The sequence below is a fragment of the Sceloporus undulatus genome, chromosome 6, assembly GCF_019175285.1.
Source record: "Sceloporus undulatus isolate JIND9_A2432 ecotype Alabama chromosome 6, SceUnd_v1.1, whole genome shotgun sequence".
NCBI lineage: Eukaryota > Metazoa > Chordata > Lepidosauria > Squamata > Phrynosomatidae > Sceloporus > Sceloporus undulatus.
In genome coordinates, this window is record NC_056527.1 from 25762001 (window position 1) to 25776495 (window position 14495).

Consider the following 14495-nt stretch of genomic DNA (forward strand, 5'->3'; position numbering starts at 1 on the left):
AGAGTACATTAACAGATTTCAGAAAACCTTTTATTCATAATGAACAGTATGCACGTGTGAAATGAAACAACCAGGTCATATGAGCCTTGCATAAGTAAACACAAATATCTTGGACCATCTACAGACCACTTGATGGCTTCTTTTAGAATGTAACCAGGGACAGCCTCCACTGCTCCAGCCTCCATCCTACTTATGATTTGCATTTTGATGGCCAAACATATAGACCTACATTATTATTTTTATGATTGGTCATACTGGGGATAGCTGTTGAAGCAGGCTTATCTACTCTTCATCTTTCTCTGTTTTGTTGCTCCTTTCTTTCTCAGTAAGGGATTCTGAGGGTTAGTACACATAGCTATAGGCTGTAGTAGAACCCTGTTCTTTTTTCAAGCTCCAGCTTTGTTTACTGCATTGCTTCCCCAACCCACCCCCTTCTTCTTCTTTTTTTACTCCAGATTCTCTTTTGCAACCTGAAAGTCTGTGTCTCTCCAGCCCTCCTTCACCAGCTTCAGCAAATGATGGTGATAAGAAGCCTTCAGCCAAACAAATTACAAGGAGGAAAATGGTAGGAGGCTTCACACCTCATGGGTAGGATCTCTATAAAGCTTTTGTAAAAATGATCTTTGCCAGATGAAAGTTTGTTAATGGAAGCTTCCCTGTACCTGTAATTTTTTAGAAACCTCCTCTACTGCCTTAGTGCCAAAGCAGTAGGTTCAAACCTTTCCCCACTCAAGTGAAAAGATCTAAAGGGGAAGTGAGGGGAAAGTTTGGCAGGCCTTCAGTCAAAGTATTGGTGCCCAAGAAAGATTAGGGGAACCAGCTGCCTTTAGGACCATGCTGGGGATGAGGGCTGCATGAAATTTCTCTTTTCAGGGTCCCTTAAACCATCATGTAGTCCTGTTAATCACTTTGTGTGGTGATGCCTCCTGCTCTTCCCCTGTCTGCACAAGCTCATTCTTGCAGCATCATTATGAGATAGACCAACTGGAGTGAGGAGTTAGAGCACATGACAACAGGGGAGAAGCAGTGGCAAAAAAGCTTTCACATTTGAGACCCTACTTAAGCTTTGTGAGCTCTGCTAGGACTTGGCTGACAGATTGGCTTTCTTTTGTCAGACAGGCCAAGAGAAGGAGACACATCTCTGGGGAGCCTTGGGATGATTATTCAAAATAGTCCTCCACCTCTCTTGCCTCTCTTAGATAGAGGGGTTATTCACATGTTTTCTTCTGCAACATAACTATGTGAATAATCTCCTTCATGCATTCCTGATTTCTTATTCACACTATTTTTTTTTTAATTGGAACCGAATGAACACACATCTTTGCTCAGACGTGTCAGCACTGTGAATAAAGATGGAGTCGATGATGCGGATGTATTCAAAACACATTCAAGATATGCAGAGTTTTATTCCGGTTTATCCCAGGCCTATCTGCTTCAGTTATTAATGCAGCTGACAACACAAATCTTTCAGGAAAACTCAAAAAACAAAAGAAAACCCAAGATTGATTATTTGGGTTTGGTGGGGTTTTTAGTAGCCCCCCCCCCAACTTAATCGGATGTATTCAAAATTCATGTGAACAACACAGATTCAACCCACATTCTGCTGGGATTATTTGCAACATCTGAATAACCCCTTATTTGTGGGGGAGAATAGTGGAAAGCTGCCTGCACCTTTCTATATCCTGGTAAAGGAGTACTGAGAATCCTTCATCTCTGGGGAGACACTTCTCCCTTTGCACCTAGTCACCTTGTGAAGGCTGGCATGGGTGAGAGGCTTCTTGATCACTGCTCAGCTGCTGTTCCCAAGGTGACTGGGTGTAAAGGGAACAAGGACCAAAATTGGTTGTTTTGAATTTATAATAGAATTGCAGGCCTAATATCAAGAAACAGGACTTGGGGGCACTAGGGTTGTTGTCCAAGAAGAAAGGGGGTGATAGTCCAAAAAGGTTTGAGGACCACTGCTCTAGAGAGAGGTGTTGTTGTTTTTTAATTACAATTGTTAAAAGGTGTAAAACTGGGAAGGTGAGGAGAACATTGTTGCTTTACAGTTTCTCTTCACTTAAAATAACTTTTGATTCTTGCAGACATTGTCAGCTTGCAGACAATGTCAACTTCCTACAGTGAAACTGGTAGGGAGGAACAGAAGTACTCAGTGTGCTTCTGACCAGCATTCTGTTACTAACAGTTGGAAGCCAGAAAGATTGGGAAAATCACACAACAGTTCAGGAATGTCCTGGAGATTAGTGTGTGGGAATAAACTGGGGGGCTGCATTAAGTAGGTCCAAGGGTCACATGTGGCTCATGGCCCATAGGTTACCCACCTGTGGACCAGACTCAGAGAACCAGTTTGGCTTCCTCAAATCCAGTAGCAGTCTGTTTCTAAGGAGATTACTTCTACTGGACAGCCAAACTGTAATTCTAAAAATATAAATGCATATTTTGTTCTTTGCACAATAAGTATATTGAACAATGATTGCAGGAAAGGGAGAAAGCATCTATCATATTTCTTTAAAAATGCTATCTAAATGCAAAAATCTGAAGAAGATTTTAGGTTAAAGCTCCACCTTGCTGCAGGGAGTCCAGAGAATGACAGATCTCATTTCCTGTGACAGGAAACAGCTATAAAAATAGCACATTCAAAAATTCATACAGTTTCTGTATTAAATCAAATGGTTAGATAGGGATCACTTTTACATTGCCTCTGTTGCAGATTTCTAGTATAGACCATTCAGCAGTAAAGTGGGTTAATTAAGTTTAGCAATGCAATGGCCTCCATTATTAAAATTTGTTGACCACAGTCCATCCCCTGCTCACATTATGTTGGAATACTTCCGAAAGGTAAAAAGAGTTTCCAGATAATTAAGAATGGTTTAACAATGTCTAGACTATGTGGAATCACAAGCACACATTGTTCTAATTTTAAAAACCATTACATTTACACCCTGCCATTCCTGGAGTGGAATGGAATTGATAATAGTGTACAATACTTGGTACCTTCTCCTAGAACCTGGAAATTTTACTTTCTGGACTATCCCAATTAACATGGCTAGTGAGATCAGAAAACAAGACTGGGATATTTGGGACTATGGTCCAAAGCACACTGCATAAATAATCCAGTTTGTGACTGCTTTAGCTGCCCTGGATCAATGGTAGGGAATTTTTGTGAAACTGAGAGGGACATAATAGTGCTTTCTGCTTCTGTACATGGCTTTGCAAAAGAATCAGTGGTTACAGTAGACTCATAGAATGAGCTACAGAGTAAAGTGCAGATGGGCAAATGGCCTCTACCTTTTGCTCCTGTGTGTGTCCACCGTACACACATCACACGCATGCACTCACCCCTCCTTTCACTAGAGCACTCTGAAGAATACAATCGCCTGTGTCTTAGCAGTGGTCTTGGAAGAGAACAGGATCAGTCTAGCTAAGTATCTCTTTTGCAGTAGCTAGCTATCTCTGTACATTCCAGGCTCCAAGCAGATGTAATGCCAAGAAGAAAATACAGGACCATTGAGTGAACAGTGAACGCAACCAATCGCTTGTTGTTTAGAAAACAGCCCTCTGCGAAGGGCATAAAAGGGGGGTGGCAAGAAGCCATTAGTGCTGCAGCCTTGGTGACGCCTACTTTGGTGTGCTGCTGCCCTGCGCAGAAAATAAAGCATTTTTATTCTAGCCAGTTCGGTCTCCTTGACTCTGCTTGTCCTCTGGCAGGCCACGGGCCTTCGGGTTCGTGGGTTTGGGGTCACCCGCTACAAAACATTTAGCCTTTTCTGTCAGAGAGCTCTGGTGCCACAATAAGCTACAATTCCCAGGATCCCCTAGCACTGAGCCAAGGCAGTTAAAGTGGTCTCAAACTTGATTATTTCTGCAGTGTGTTTTGGACCTATGTCTGGTTTGATGTAGATCTGACAAGGTGAAACAAAGTAGATGAGTTAATTTCTTAAAGATATTCATTATGCCATGTTATTATTGTAAGAGCAAGTCCACTGTAATCACTTTGATCACTTGGCTTCTGCTGAAAGCTGTTCTTTTGTGTCTATTATAACTTTTTAAAGCCCCAGATTTAGAAGTATGGAATTTTTTAGTCATCGTTTTTCAATAAAAGCAGTAAAATTAGAATGCCAAGAAAACCCAATCCTGCTTTTGATTAAATGAAACTTTTCTTTATTAATGCACTGGAATTTGAACTGTTCAATCATGTAGTCAATTCAAAACAAAAAGTTACCAAGACTGTTTTTGCCAACATAAATATCATATAAGACTCTGCTTCCCCATGTGGGTGGATGCTATTTTGAAAGAAGTGTAGCCCAGCAAATGCAATTATTTTAATATGAAAATCACCCATTTTTAATTCAAGTGACTAATGCTATGCCATTATTCAATTCAGTTTTTAGAAAGAGAGATACATCACACGGGATAAACTTGCATAAAATATCTGCGTTAATTTGTGCTCTCCTCTACTGACATTTCACGGCGTCTCCCCTTTTGCTCCGGTAGCTGTGCCATATAGAGGATTGGCAAAGGAAGTAGTAATTACATCATTGCTGCAAGAAACCTGGGGTGGATGGGATGGAAATAGAAAGTTATTGGTAGTCAAAGGGCTAAAGTAATATCAAAATCATATCAAAATAAAGTCTGGCCCTTGCTGAGAAGGGCAGAATAACGCCCTTTGCACAAATCAAACCATACTAGTAAATGCTGGTGTATCCACACTGCACAATTATAGCAGTATGATACCAGTGTAATTGCCATGGCTTTATCTTGTGGTTTGTTTTGTTTTGTTTTTGTTCTGTTCAGTTTTGCAAAATGCGTGGAATTCTCTACTAAAGACTTATAACTGTAAACCAGGGGAATGTATTAAAGAATTCTAAGTACTTCACCAAAATATAAAAATTCTATAGGACAGAACCATGGCAGTTAAAATTGTATCAAACTGCTATAATTGTGCATTGTAACTACACGCCTAATTTTAGTTCAAAGTGAATGATGGCCCAAAGTCCTTCAGTGCATCTGAGAGAATATAACTGGTTTAGAGGGATTCAGGGCATGCCACATGGCATACACAGCCCCCTCCATTCCCTGTATCTGCTCCCTGAAATAGCTATCTTGCTCCGTCTAATGGTAAGACTGGCCCAGTGCTTTCACCACTCGGTTATGTATTTACAGAAGTAATCTCCTACCAGTGAAAAATACATATGACCATGAATATTATATGGATGAAACAGCAGTGAAATGCTGTTTACTGATATACCACTACATGTGGATTGTTGGCTGAAGAGCACAAATACCTTGTCCATGAGAGTCTATTGTATATTGACAACAACCCAGTGAGGCAATTTAAGCTAGAAAACAGTAATGAGCACAAAGGAGATGTGTATTTTGACCAAAACCTTTCCCAAATCCCTAGGGCCCAACTCTGTCTGGCTTGGTAAGTCCAAAGATCTGGCCACTATACTGTGCACTGTCTATATTTTAGTGGGTATTTGTGTGTGTGCACCTTCAAGTCACCTGTCATCTTATGGAGATTCTAAGAATTTCATAGGTTTTTCTTAGGCCCGTTACAGACGGGCATTAAGTACGCGCTCCACGCGTACTAGGGTGTCCGGGAAAGCAGCCATAGGGCTGATAAGGCAGCTAGTTCTCAAACAAACAAACCCCCTCCCAGCACAGCAAAGTCAGTGTAAGCTACACAGTCCTGGAGATTCACAGTAGTTCTACCAAAAGGGATTACCAAGAGAATTGTCAGATGGTCCGAGGTTCAGGGTAACAGATAGGCAGGTCGATAAAGCAGTCCAAGGTCAAGGTTTCCGGGTAGTCAAGACAAGAAGCCAAAGGAGCCAGAGACAGAGTCTTTCCTCTAAAAGAGTCAGAGAACCACACATGCTCCAGGTGCTTAAGAAGGCAAGGAGCCGGCCCTCAGCTGTGTCTGATTACAAACACGCTTCTGATAAAGCCTTCGAGATCTTCGAAGGCCCTCTCTTTCTGTTTGACGCTCCTTGAAGGTAGGCACACTGCCCAGATCCTCCTCCATGTCCACAGCCTCGGCACCGGGCAAACTTGACTGCTGAACCTCTGGAGGGGCCACAGACTCTGCTCCAGCAGAACTAGGGCCAGCCTCTGGCTCCTCCATTACAGGTTCAAGCCCCTGGGGCTCTGGCTCCTCCATTACAGGTTCAAGTCCCAGGGGCTCTAGCTCATCCTCTGAGTCCTCCAAGCCGTCCTCCAGGCTGGGCATGACATAGGGTTAGGAAGGGGCATCACTTCCTGATGCTCCTAACCCTAATACGCACGGAGCGCGTAGAAAATGGTGGCGCCCTATACACACGGGTGCTGCCATGACTATGTCACGACTGCACCGCCTCCAAATGGGGCGGTGTGGAAGTGATGTAGTGGGGCCGCATGAGGGTGCCTCAGGCGCCCTTTCCACGGCCCCGGAAGGAGCTCTGTTTTGGAGCTCCTTCCACCTTTGCATCGCTGGGTGCAGCTTTTACATGGCTGCATCAGTGACACAGAGCAGAAAGGGGCCAAGTGGCCCCTTTCTCCTCCTCCCCGCCGTCGCCGGATGTCCTTGGGGCTTGAAGCCTCAAGGACACCCCTTTCCAGGCCGCTTCCCCATAGCCTGGAAAGCGGCGGATTGGGGCCTCAGAGGCTGCCGCTGTGGCAGCTGAGGCCCTGATCCAGCGGGGAAAGGGCCAGTTACAGGCCGCCCCAAACGGGCGGTCTGTAACACGTCTTAGATAAGTAATACTCAAGACGTGGTTTTGCCAGTTCTTTTTTCTGAAATATAGCCCACAGCACCTGGGGTTCATTGTAGTTTCCCATCCAAGTACTAGCCAGGCCAGACCCTGCTTCACTTCCAAGATCAGTGCATTTATATATTTAGGCACTGCTGTATCTTTTAGGATCCTGCTAAGGTACTGCACTTAGGGCAGAAAAATGAAATGCACAGATATAGGATGGGAGACACATTGCTGAACGAAAGTACATGTAAAAGAGATCTAGGAGTCCAAGTAGACCACAAGTTGAACATGAGTCAACAGTGTGATGCGGCAGCTAAAAAGGCCAATGCAATTCTAGGCTGCATCAATAAAAGTATAGTGTCTAGATCAAGAGAAGTAATAGTGCCACTGTATTCTGCTCTGGTCAGGCCCCACCTGGAATATTGTGTCCAGTTCTGGGCACCACAATTCAAAAAGGACATTGAGAAACTGGAGCATGTCCAGAGGAGGGCGACTAAAATGGTGAAAGGTCTGGAAACCTTGCTCTATGAGGAACGACTCAGGGAGCTGGGGATGTTTAGCCTGGAGAAGAGAAGGTTAAGAGGTGATATGATAGCCCTGTTTAAATATTTGAAAGGTTGTCACATTGAGGAGGGAGCAAGGTTGTTTTCTGCTGCTCCAGAGAACAGGACCCGGAACAATGGATGCAAGCTACAGGAAAAGAGATTCCACCTCAACATTAGGAATGACTTCCTGACAGTAAGGGCTGTTCGACAGTGGAACAAACTCCCCTGGAGTGTAGTGGAGTCTCCTTCCTTGGAGGTCTTTAAGCAGAGGCTAGATGGCCATCTGTTGGGGATGCTTTGATTTGGACTTCCTGCATGGCAGGGGGTTGGACTGGATGGCCCTTGTGGTCTCTTCCAACTCTATGATTCTATGATTCTATGATTAATCACGAGGCCTACTTCTTCTATAGAAAAATGGAGGCCTATATACATAGGAACACAATGTAGTCAGGGTGACGACAATATTTGCACATATTTGCATGATCAGACATCACAGTGCATCACGTTTAACTCAAGATTATTATTCTGAAATATTTTTAATCACTAAATTCACAAAAGCCACAAGACTGCTAAAGATAACATTAAAAAAAAAAGTCTTGTGCTGCCCTAAAGTCTTTAAGCTTACAGAAAGCTCCTATTCTGCTGCAATAGATGAACATACCCTTCTTGTTAAATGCCTTGGAGTTGACTCAACACATGGCAACCCTGTGAATAAGAGATCTCCAAGACCCCCTATTCTCTAGCACTCTGCTCAAGTCCTGCAGGCTAAGGCCCATGAACTCCCTGATTGAGTCTAACCATCTGGCATGCAGTCTTCCTCTCTTTCTACTGCCTTCTGCCTTTCCTAGCATTATTGCTTTTTCTAATCAGTCATATCTTCTCATGATGTGGCCAAAGTATGATAGTCTCTTCAAGGTATGACATAACTACCCCCTCATTAAAAAGAATACAATTAGGGAGGGGTAGGAAATCAATGGCTTTTATGCTGCCTTTTAAACAGATCAGGACTATATCTACAAGGAAGAATTAATGCAATTTGGCAGAGCTGTAACTGCCATGGCTCAATGCCATGGGATTCTGGGACTTGTACTTTTGTTAGATATTTAACCTTCTCTGTCAGAATCATAGTCAGAAGAGACCACAAAAGCCATCCAAGCCAACCCCCTGCCATGCAGAAATACACAATCAAAGCACTCCTGACAGATGGCCATCCAATCTCTGTTTAAAAATCTCCAAAGAAGGAGACTCCACCATGTCCTGAGCAGGACTGCCACAACAAACTAAAGGGTAAGCTTCTCCAGAGCCTGTTAGTACTTGGATGGGAGACCACCAACAATTATCTGGTGCTATAGGCTATATTTCAGAGGAAGAAACTGGCAAAACCTTGCCTAAGAAAACATAATGAAATTCACAGGGTTGTTGTAAGTTGACAGGTGATTTGTTGACAGGTAAGTCGACAGGTGATGCATACACACACAAACATGCTGTATTATTGCTCCAAATATCTACTCCTCTAATACAAGTGAGCCCCTTTCATGCTATTGATAGGATCCTCTTTTGTAATCTTCTAAACTACTTTCTTAGGTTGAATCAACACCAGCAAAATAATTCATATCCACTGCACAGTATTTTGCCCAGATTTCACCTTGTCTACACAACACTGACTCCTAAAAATCCACATTTAAATTGTACTGATAGGCACATTATTTCTGCAGCCAAATTGAAACTGGTATAAAAGGTCATTTCCTGCCATGCGCTTTTTTCTTTCCCAGCATGCATAAACCTATCAACCAATAGCCTTTCTTGTTCTTCTTCAATTCTGCACTTTCATTGGATGGATCTCCCATCAAATCCCTTTCCCCCCTTTTGTGCACCAATGAGTAAGCAAGGGAACTTGAACTGTCTCCCAACACAGGCAGCGCCTAGAAGAGAAATAAAATGGTTCTTCTCTCGCTCCCCTTTCAACCCGAAATCCTTAACTGAATTAAGATTGAACATGTTCCTTCTTCTTGGTGTAATGTTTGGTTAGCACTACTTCTCCAGTCTCCTCTGCTCTCTGCCCTCCCCACTTTCCAAGTGCTTCTGACAAGGACTTTTCAGAAGAAGGGAAAACAACCTTTGATGAGATGGAAACAAACTTTCAATTTGTATCTTGAGTAAAGTTCCTCTTTTTTTTTTTTTTGCTTTCTGTTGGCTTGACTTATTAATATGCATGCATACCGTCACACAGATCCATTGTGAAAGAGCAATCAATCAATCAATCAATGGCAAAATATTTGCCAGATGGAGGATGTCACTCCCAATCTGTAACCCAATACCACTCTGTTGGACACAATGATCCACAACCAGACACACATGGGGGGGGGGAGGGGATGGAGGGGGTGGAGGAGGGAGAGGGATGGGGTTGAGAGGGATTCCCCCCCCCCCCGGAAACTACAGAAAAAGTGAGTTCCCAAATTGCATTAAAGCCTCAAAGAAATGATTTCATTGTGGAAAACCGTTGTACATCATGTTTTCCCGCAGTACCCGAACTGGGTGGGTACAGATTTTTTTTTTGTTAGTGTTGTTCATCCTTAGTAAAGCAGCTCATGAAACTGGGGCACTGTAAAGTGGTACCCCGGGATACGAATGTGCCGCCTTACGAAATTTCCGGGGTGGTACGAAAAAAAATCCAATTAAAAAAACTTCTTCCGGGTTACGAAGGTTTTTCGGGTTACGAAATTTTTTTTGGTGCTTTTCGGCGCTATTTCACACGAAAATCGCGGCTTTTCCCCATTACGCCAATGGGTTTTCTCGCTGCGAAGTATTCCGGGTACGAAGCGGCGGCGGAACGAATGTAATTTCGTAACCCGGGGTACCACTGTATAGTATCCAGTTACAATAGTAAGTAAGACATTATTTGCAAACATAAAGATGGATTTAAAAGAGGCAGTTCTCCACCTACTAGTAATAGAATGGAATAAATTCAAAAATCCACCCCAGGCATAGGATTTTTCCAGAAAGCATTTTAAAAAGAAAACTATTCACATATACCTCCTGCTGTGCCTGCCACGGAGAAACACTGATCTGAACTTCCAGTGAGGCAGTACACTCTGTAGACTACAAAAGAGACGAACATTAGCTTCAGGGCAACCTTATTCAGCAGTGAACAAAACAACAGTAATGTTGCCAGGCCAGCTCCATCAATCCAAAAGCTTACAGGTTAAAACAAGGAGGAGTAAGACGAAGGAAGGAAAGAAGGAAGGAAGGAAGGAAAAAGAAAATATTCATATCATAATATCATAAGCTGTCTTGGGAATCTGGCAGATTCATCAAAATGCTAGTAAAGTATCATGGGCCAGCCTTTTGAACAGATGTTTCACTAATTACTGTAGGAGAGTCAATGGTATTACATCCCCCAGACTTGGTTTCTATGCTCATCAGGAAACTAAATGCAAAGGTGACCTGATGCATAGACTAACTGTAAAGGCAGGTGCAAAATGGGATCTTCCAATGTCCTATATTTAGACCAGTGCTACATAGAATCATCAAATCCTAGAGTTGGGAGAGACCCCAAGGGACATCCAGTCCAACCCCCTTGCATGCAAGAAGACACAGATTATTGCACAGGAAATCTGTGCTGGGATAGATGAGGGTTGTAACTGGAATTGATCTTATCACACTGGCCATTGCTCAGATTTTTCTGTTCTTGAAAAAAAGGACATGTAAGGACTTTAACCAGTAACCTCCCCTGGACTGTAGCAATAACTTTCAAATGTTTACATGTGTCTGTCTCAGGGCGAGGAGATGGAATTCAATTAAAGCACTTTAAGTTCTCTTACCTGCAATAAAAAGTTACTTTCTAATTCTGACATCATCAACATCCTGCTGTTTTTTGACCTGTGACTAAATGAATCCTGCCTGAATCTGTTGCACTAACATGAGAATGTACAGCTGAAATGGGCAAGACTGCAGTAAGTGAATTTTAACACAGCCCTCATACAAGTGAATGACAAAATTGCCACTGAATGAATCTGATCTCAAATCAGATGTGAGAAGCTTTTTACGGGAAGTAAGTGCCACGTCATGGTTAATTTTACTTAAGAGCCCATGAATCTTATTGCATATTCATGGAAAGATAAAGGAAATGTTATTTGCCACTGCCATCCTGTGCCGCAGTGCTGATCAGAGCTGCGGAGAAAAGATGCATTAGCCTTAATTTGGTCCTTTGATTCCAAATCATTCTAGATAAAGTTACTTTGATTAGTTGTTTTTAATAAATAGAGTTAATAGCTATCATAAGACAATTGCAAAGTAATTGTAAGAGCAATCAAGGAATTATCATGGAGGTTTAATAGAAAGTAGTGGTTCTCTGGCTCAGAACATTATTCAGTGTTCGTCTTGAATTCATGTTTTTATGGAGCATGAAAGCTATACATACCAAATAGATGCTTAATTCCATTTGTAGGTTTTTCAAAGATAAGAACAATAATCTCTTTAATGTGGCATCGGCAAATGGGATTCATAGAGTTCAAAGCACTGAGTGTGTTTTCTGCTAAATTTGGTTTGATTTCAGTACAGTTTTAGAGTTGTGCACATTCTGACACTGCAGTTCCAGAATTAAAGAGAATGACAGACACAGCATTTCACATTTTGGAACATGCAGAAGAGCTGCAAGAGTTGAATGAATTCTCCTGACAGATAGCTATCCACCCTATTTAAAAACAGTTGAATGAAATTAACAGTTGAATGAATTAACTACATTAGTGACTATAAAACTCCTAATGCATCTGTAAAATCTTGTTTATTCCAGAATTTGCAAAAGTTCCTTTTGGGAACATCTCCCCACAATTTCCCCACAATTTCCCAGACAGTATGGTCACTTGGTGGGATTCTGAAAATTGTGGTTAAAAAACAACAACCCACAAACACTTTCCCCAAGCATTGTCACATTCTAAATAAGATATGTAGGGAGCTGTTATACCAAGTCAGATTGTTCATCCATTTGACACAAGTCTCTTTCACACTGCATAGTTGTAGCACTTTGATTCTGTTTTAATTGCCATGTCTCCGTGCTATGGAATCTTTGCATTTGTACTTCCACAAGGTATGTTAGATTTCTCTGCCAAAAAGCTCTAGTGCTTCATCAAACTACAGATCCCAAGATTCTATGGAATGAAGCCAGGGCAGTTAACATGGGAGATTATCAGATGGAGGAAAAAAGCCAGGAGTAACAAAGTAGTGCGATAGTGCTGAAGATATTCAGACACATCGCACTTATCCAGGACTTAACCCATGAAGATCCAGGAATGCTCCAGCAACAAACCATTCATGGGGAAGACTCTTATCTGAAAATCTTCTGTGGGACCATATGAGTTTGCTGGGAGTATGCCTACTTCTTCCCTGATTTTCGCCATCTGATAATCTCCCAAGTATTAAAAAGTTGTAACAGGTCAGTATGAAAGAAACCAGACACTATTGTTTACTCTGTCTGATAGTGGTTGTAGGTAAGAATTTTGTTTTAGTTAAGTTTTGATTAGAAAACAAAATCTGAACATGGGACAAAGAAATACCTTAGAGAGGAGGCTTTTCATGTTACTTGATCCTTTTAGCTGGAGATGCCAGGGATCAAGACTCTCTGCTTTAGCATGCAAAACATGTACTCTACCCTGAGGGATGCATAGTCAGCCTTGTGAAAGCATCTCTGAATTGAAATACTGTTGTTTTCTGAATACAATAATATGATTGGCAACTCATGTCAGCATCTCTCAGCTTTACCACCCTTCAGTGAAAATAACTATGGCTGCAGAGATATTCTTAGCACTGAACTGATATCAAAGTGGAGTTTACCAGCGTTCTGAGAGTACATCGTAATAGAAATCTTTCCTCAGTTGCTAGCAAGGATGTTGTACTTCTGTAAGACTTGCATTCTTCATTTAAATATTTTTGCCAAGGGACACTCTTGCTCCTTTAGATGGGCAATATCCTAGGAAAACAATAGCAGCTTTATATCATCCACTTCCAAATCTATATGTCAAACTTTTCCACCTACCTTTATACCCTGAACCTCATAAAGTGGGTTGGCAAATGCAATATTGAAGATCTCTTCAGGTTTCCTGTAAAGAGATACAAGTCAAAGGGAATTGTAGGTTAAACGGTACTATATGTTTGTGTTCCTTCAGGTTACCTCTAAGACAATGAAAGTCAAAGGGAAAACAAAGACCTAGTCATCAGAATTATGCAGTGAGGAACTAATTGAATTTGTTTTATTTCTATATGCCCTCTGACTCTTCTATATCAGTACAGTTGCTCCTGCCAACTACAGAAGACACATTAAATCAGGGATGGGAATCATGTGGCCCTCTACATATTATATAAAATATTTATACATTCATCTATGACAAGAGGTCTCAGGGTGGCTTACAAGAAGTGTTAAAACAGTAAAGATAATTTAAATAAGCTAAAAACACATTAAACAATATAATGAATTTAAAACAGTTTTTAAAAATAAATATAATACTCATTGTATTGAATTAACAAGGCCCAAACACTTTGGCAAGCAGTCACATTTTAACTTGACACCTAAATGTTGTGAATGTTGGTGCCAGTCAGGGTGGTACAGTTGGGGTGCCACAACTGAGAAGGCCCTTTCTTATGTCCTAACACAGTGTATTGACCTTACCACAATGAAAGCGGATGGTTCTAAATGGACTCCCAAACTACATATCTGCTCCTTCAGGGGGAGTTGCACCCCAACCAGAACAGGCTACATATTCAGTTTCTGGACCCAAGAACCACCAATCCACAGTTCCCATCTCATCAGGATTCAGCTTCAATTTTTTGACCCTCATCCAGTCCATTACAACATCCTGGTACTGGTCCAGCACCTGCATAACCCCAGCTGATTCCAGTGACAAGCAAAAATAGAACTGAGTGTGATAGTCATGTTGGATTGTAGCTCTCGTCATTTTTTACCATTGGCTATGGTGGCTAAGACTGATAGGCACTGCACAACACCTGAAGGGCTATATAATTTCCAACTTTTCATGAAATCAGTGAGAATTTGGTAGGTAAACACTTATGTAATTTTTCCTGCTTTATCTACTCTCAAATTGATTAACAATTTGATTTAGGGCATTATTGGTTTTGTCTTGGTCAAAGACCATAAACATACATACATACATTATTGGTTTTATTGCAAGTGGACTAATATACAGAACTCAGGGAAGTTTGG

The 14495-nt window shown here is 41.7% G+C and overlaps 1 protein-coding gene across 3 annotated transcripts in view; it reads right to left on the minus strand.

Moving 5' to 3' along the window:
• Positions 1 to 4178: 4178 nt before the first annotated feature.
• LOC121932564 (MAM and LDL-receptor class A domain-containing protein 1-like) overlaps positions 4179 to 14495 on the minus strand; it is a 97039-nt gene continuing 86722 nt past the window's right edge. For 2 of the 3 annotated variants that reach the window (XM_042471265.1, XM_042471263.1), the window contains exons 9-11: positions 13314 to 13377; positions 10316 to 10381; positions 4179 to 4552 (exon numbers count right to left, since the gene is read on the minus strand). In XM_042471265.1, the coding sequence (XP_042327199.1) occupies positions 4466 to 4552; positions 10316 to 10381; positions 13314 to 13377 (217 nt within the window). In that variant the 3' untranslated portion in view covers positions 4179 to 4465. The remainder of the gene's footprint in view (positions 4553 to 10315; positions 10382 to 13313; positions 13378 to 14495) is intronic. The other variant, XM_042471264.1, reaches the window with a different exon arrangement.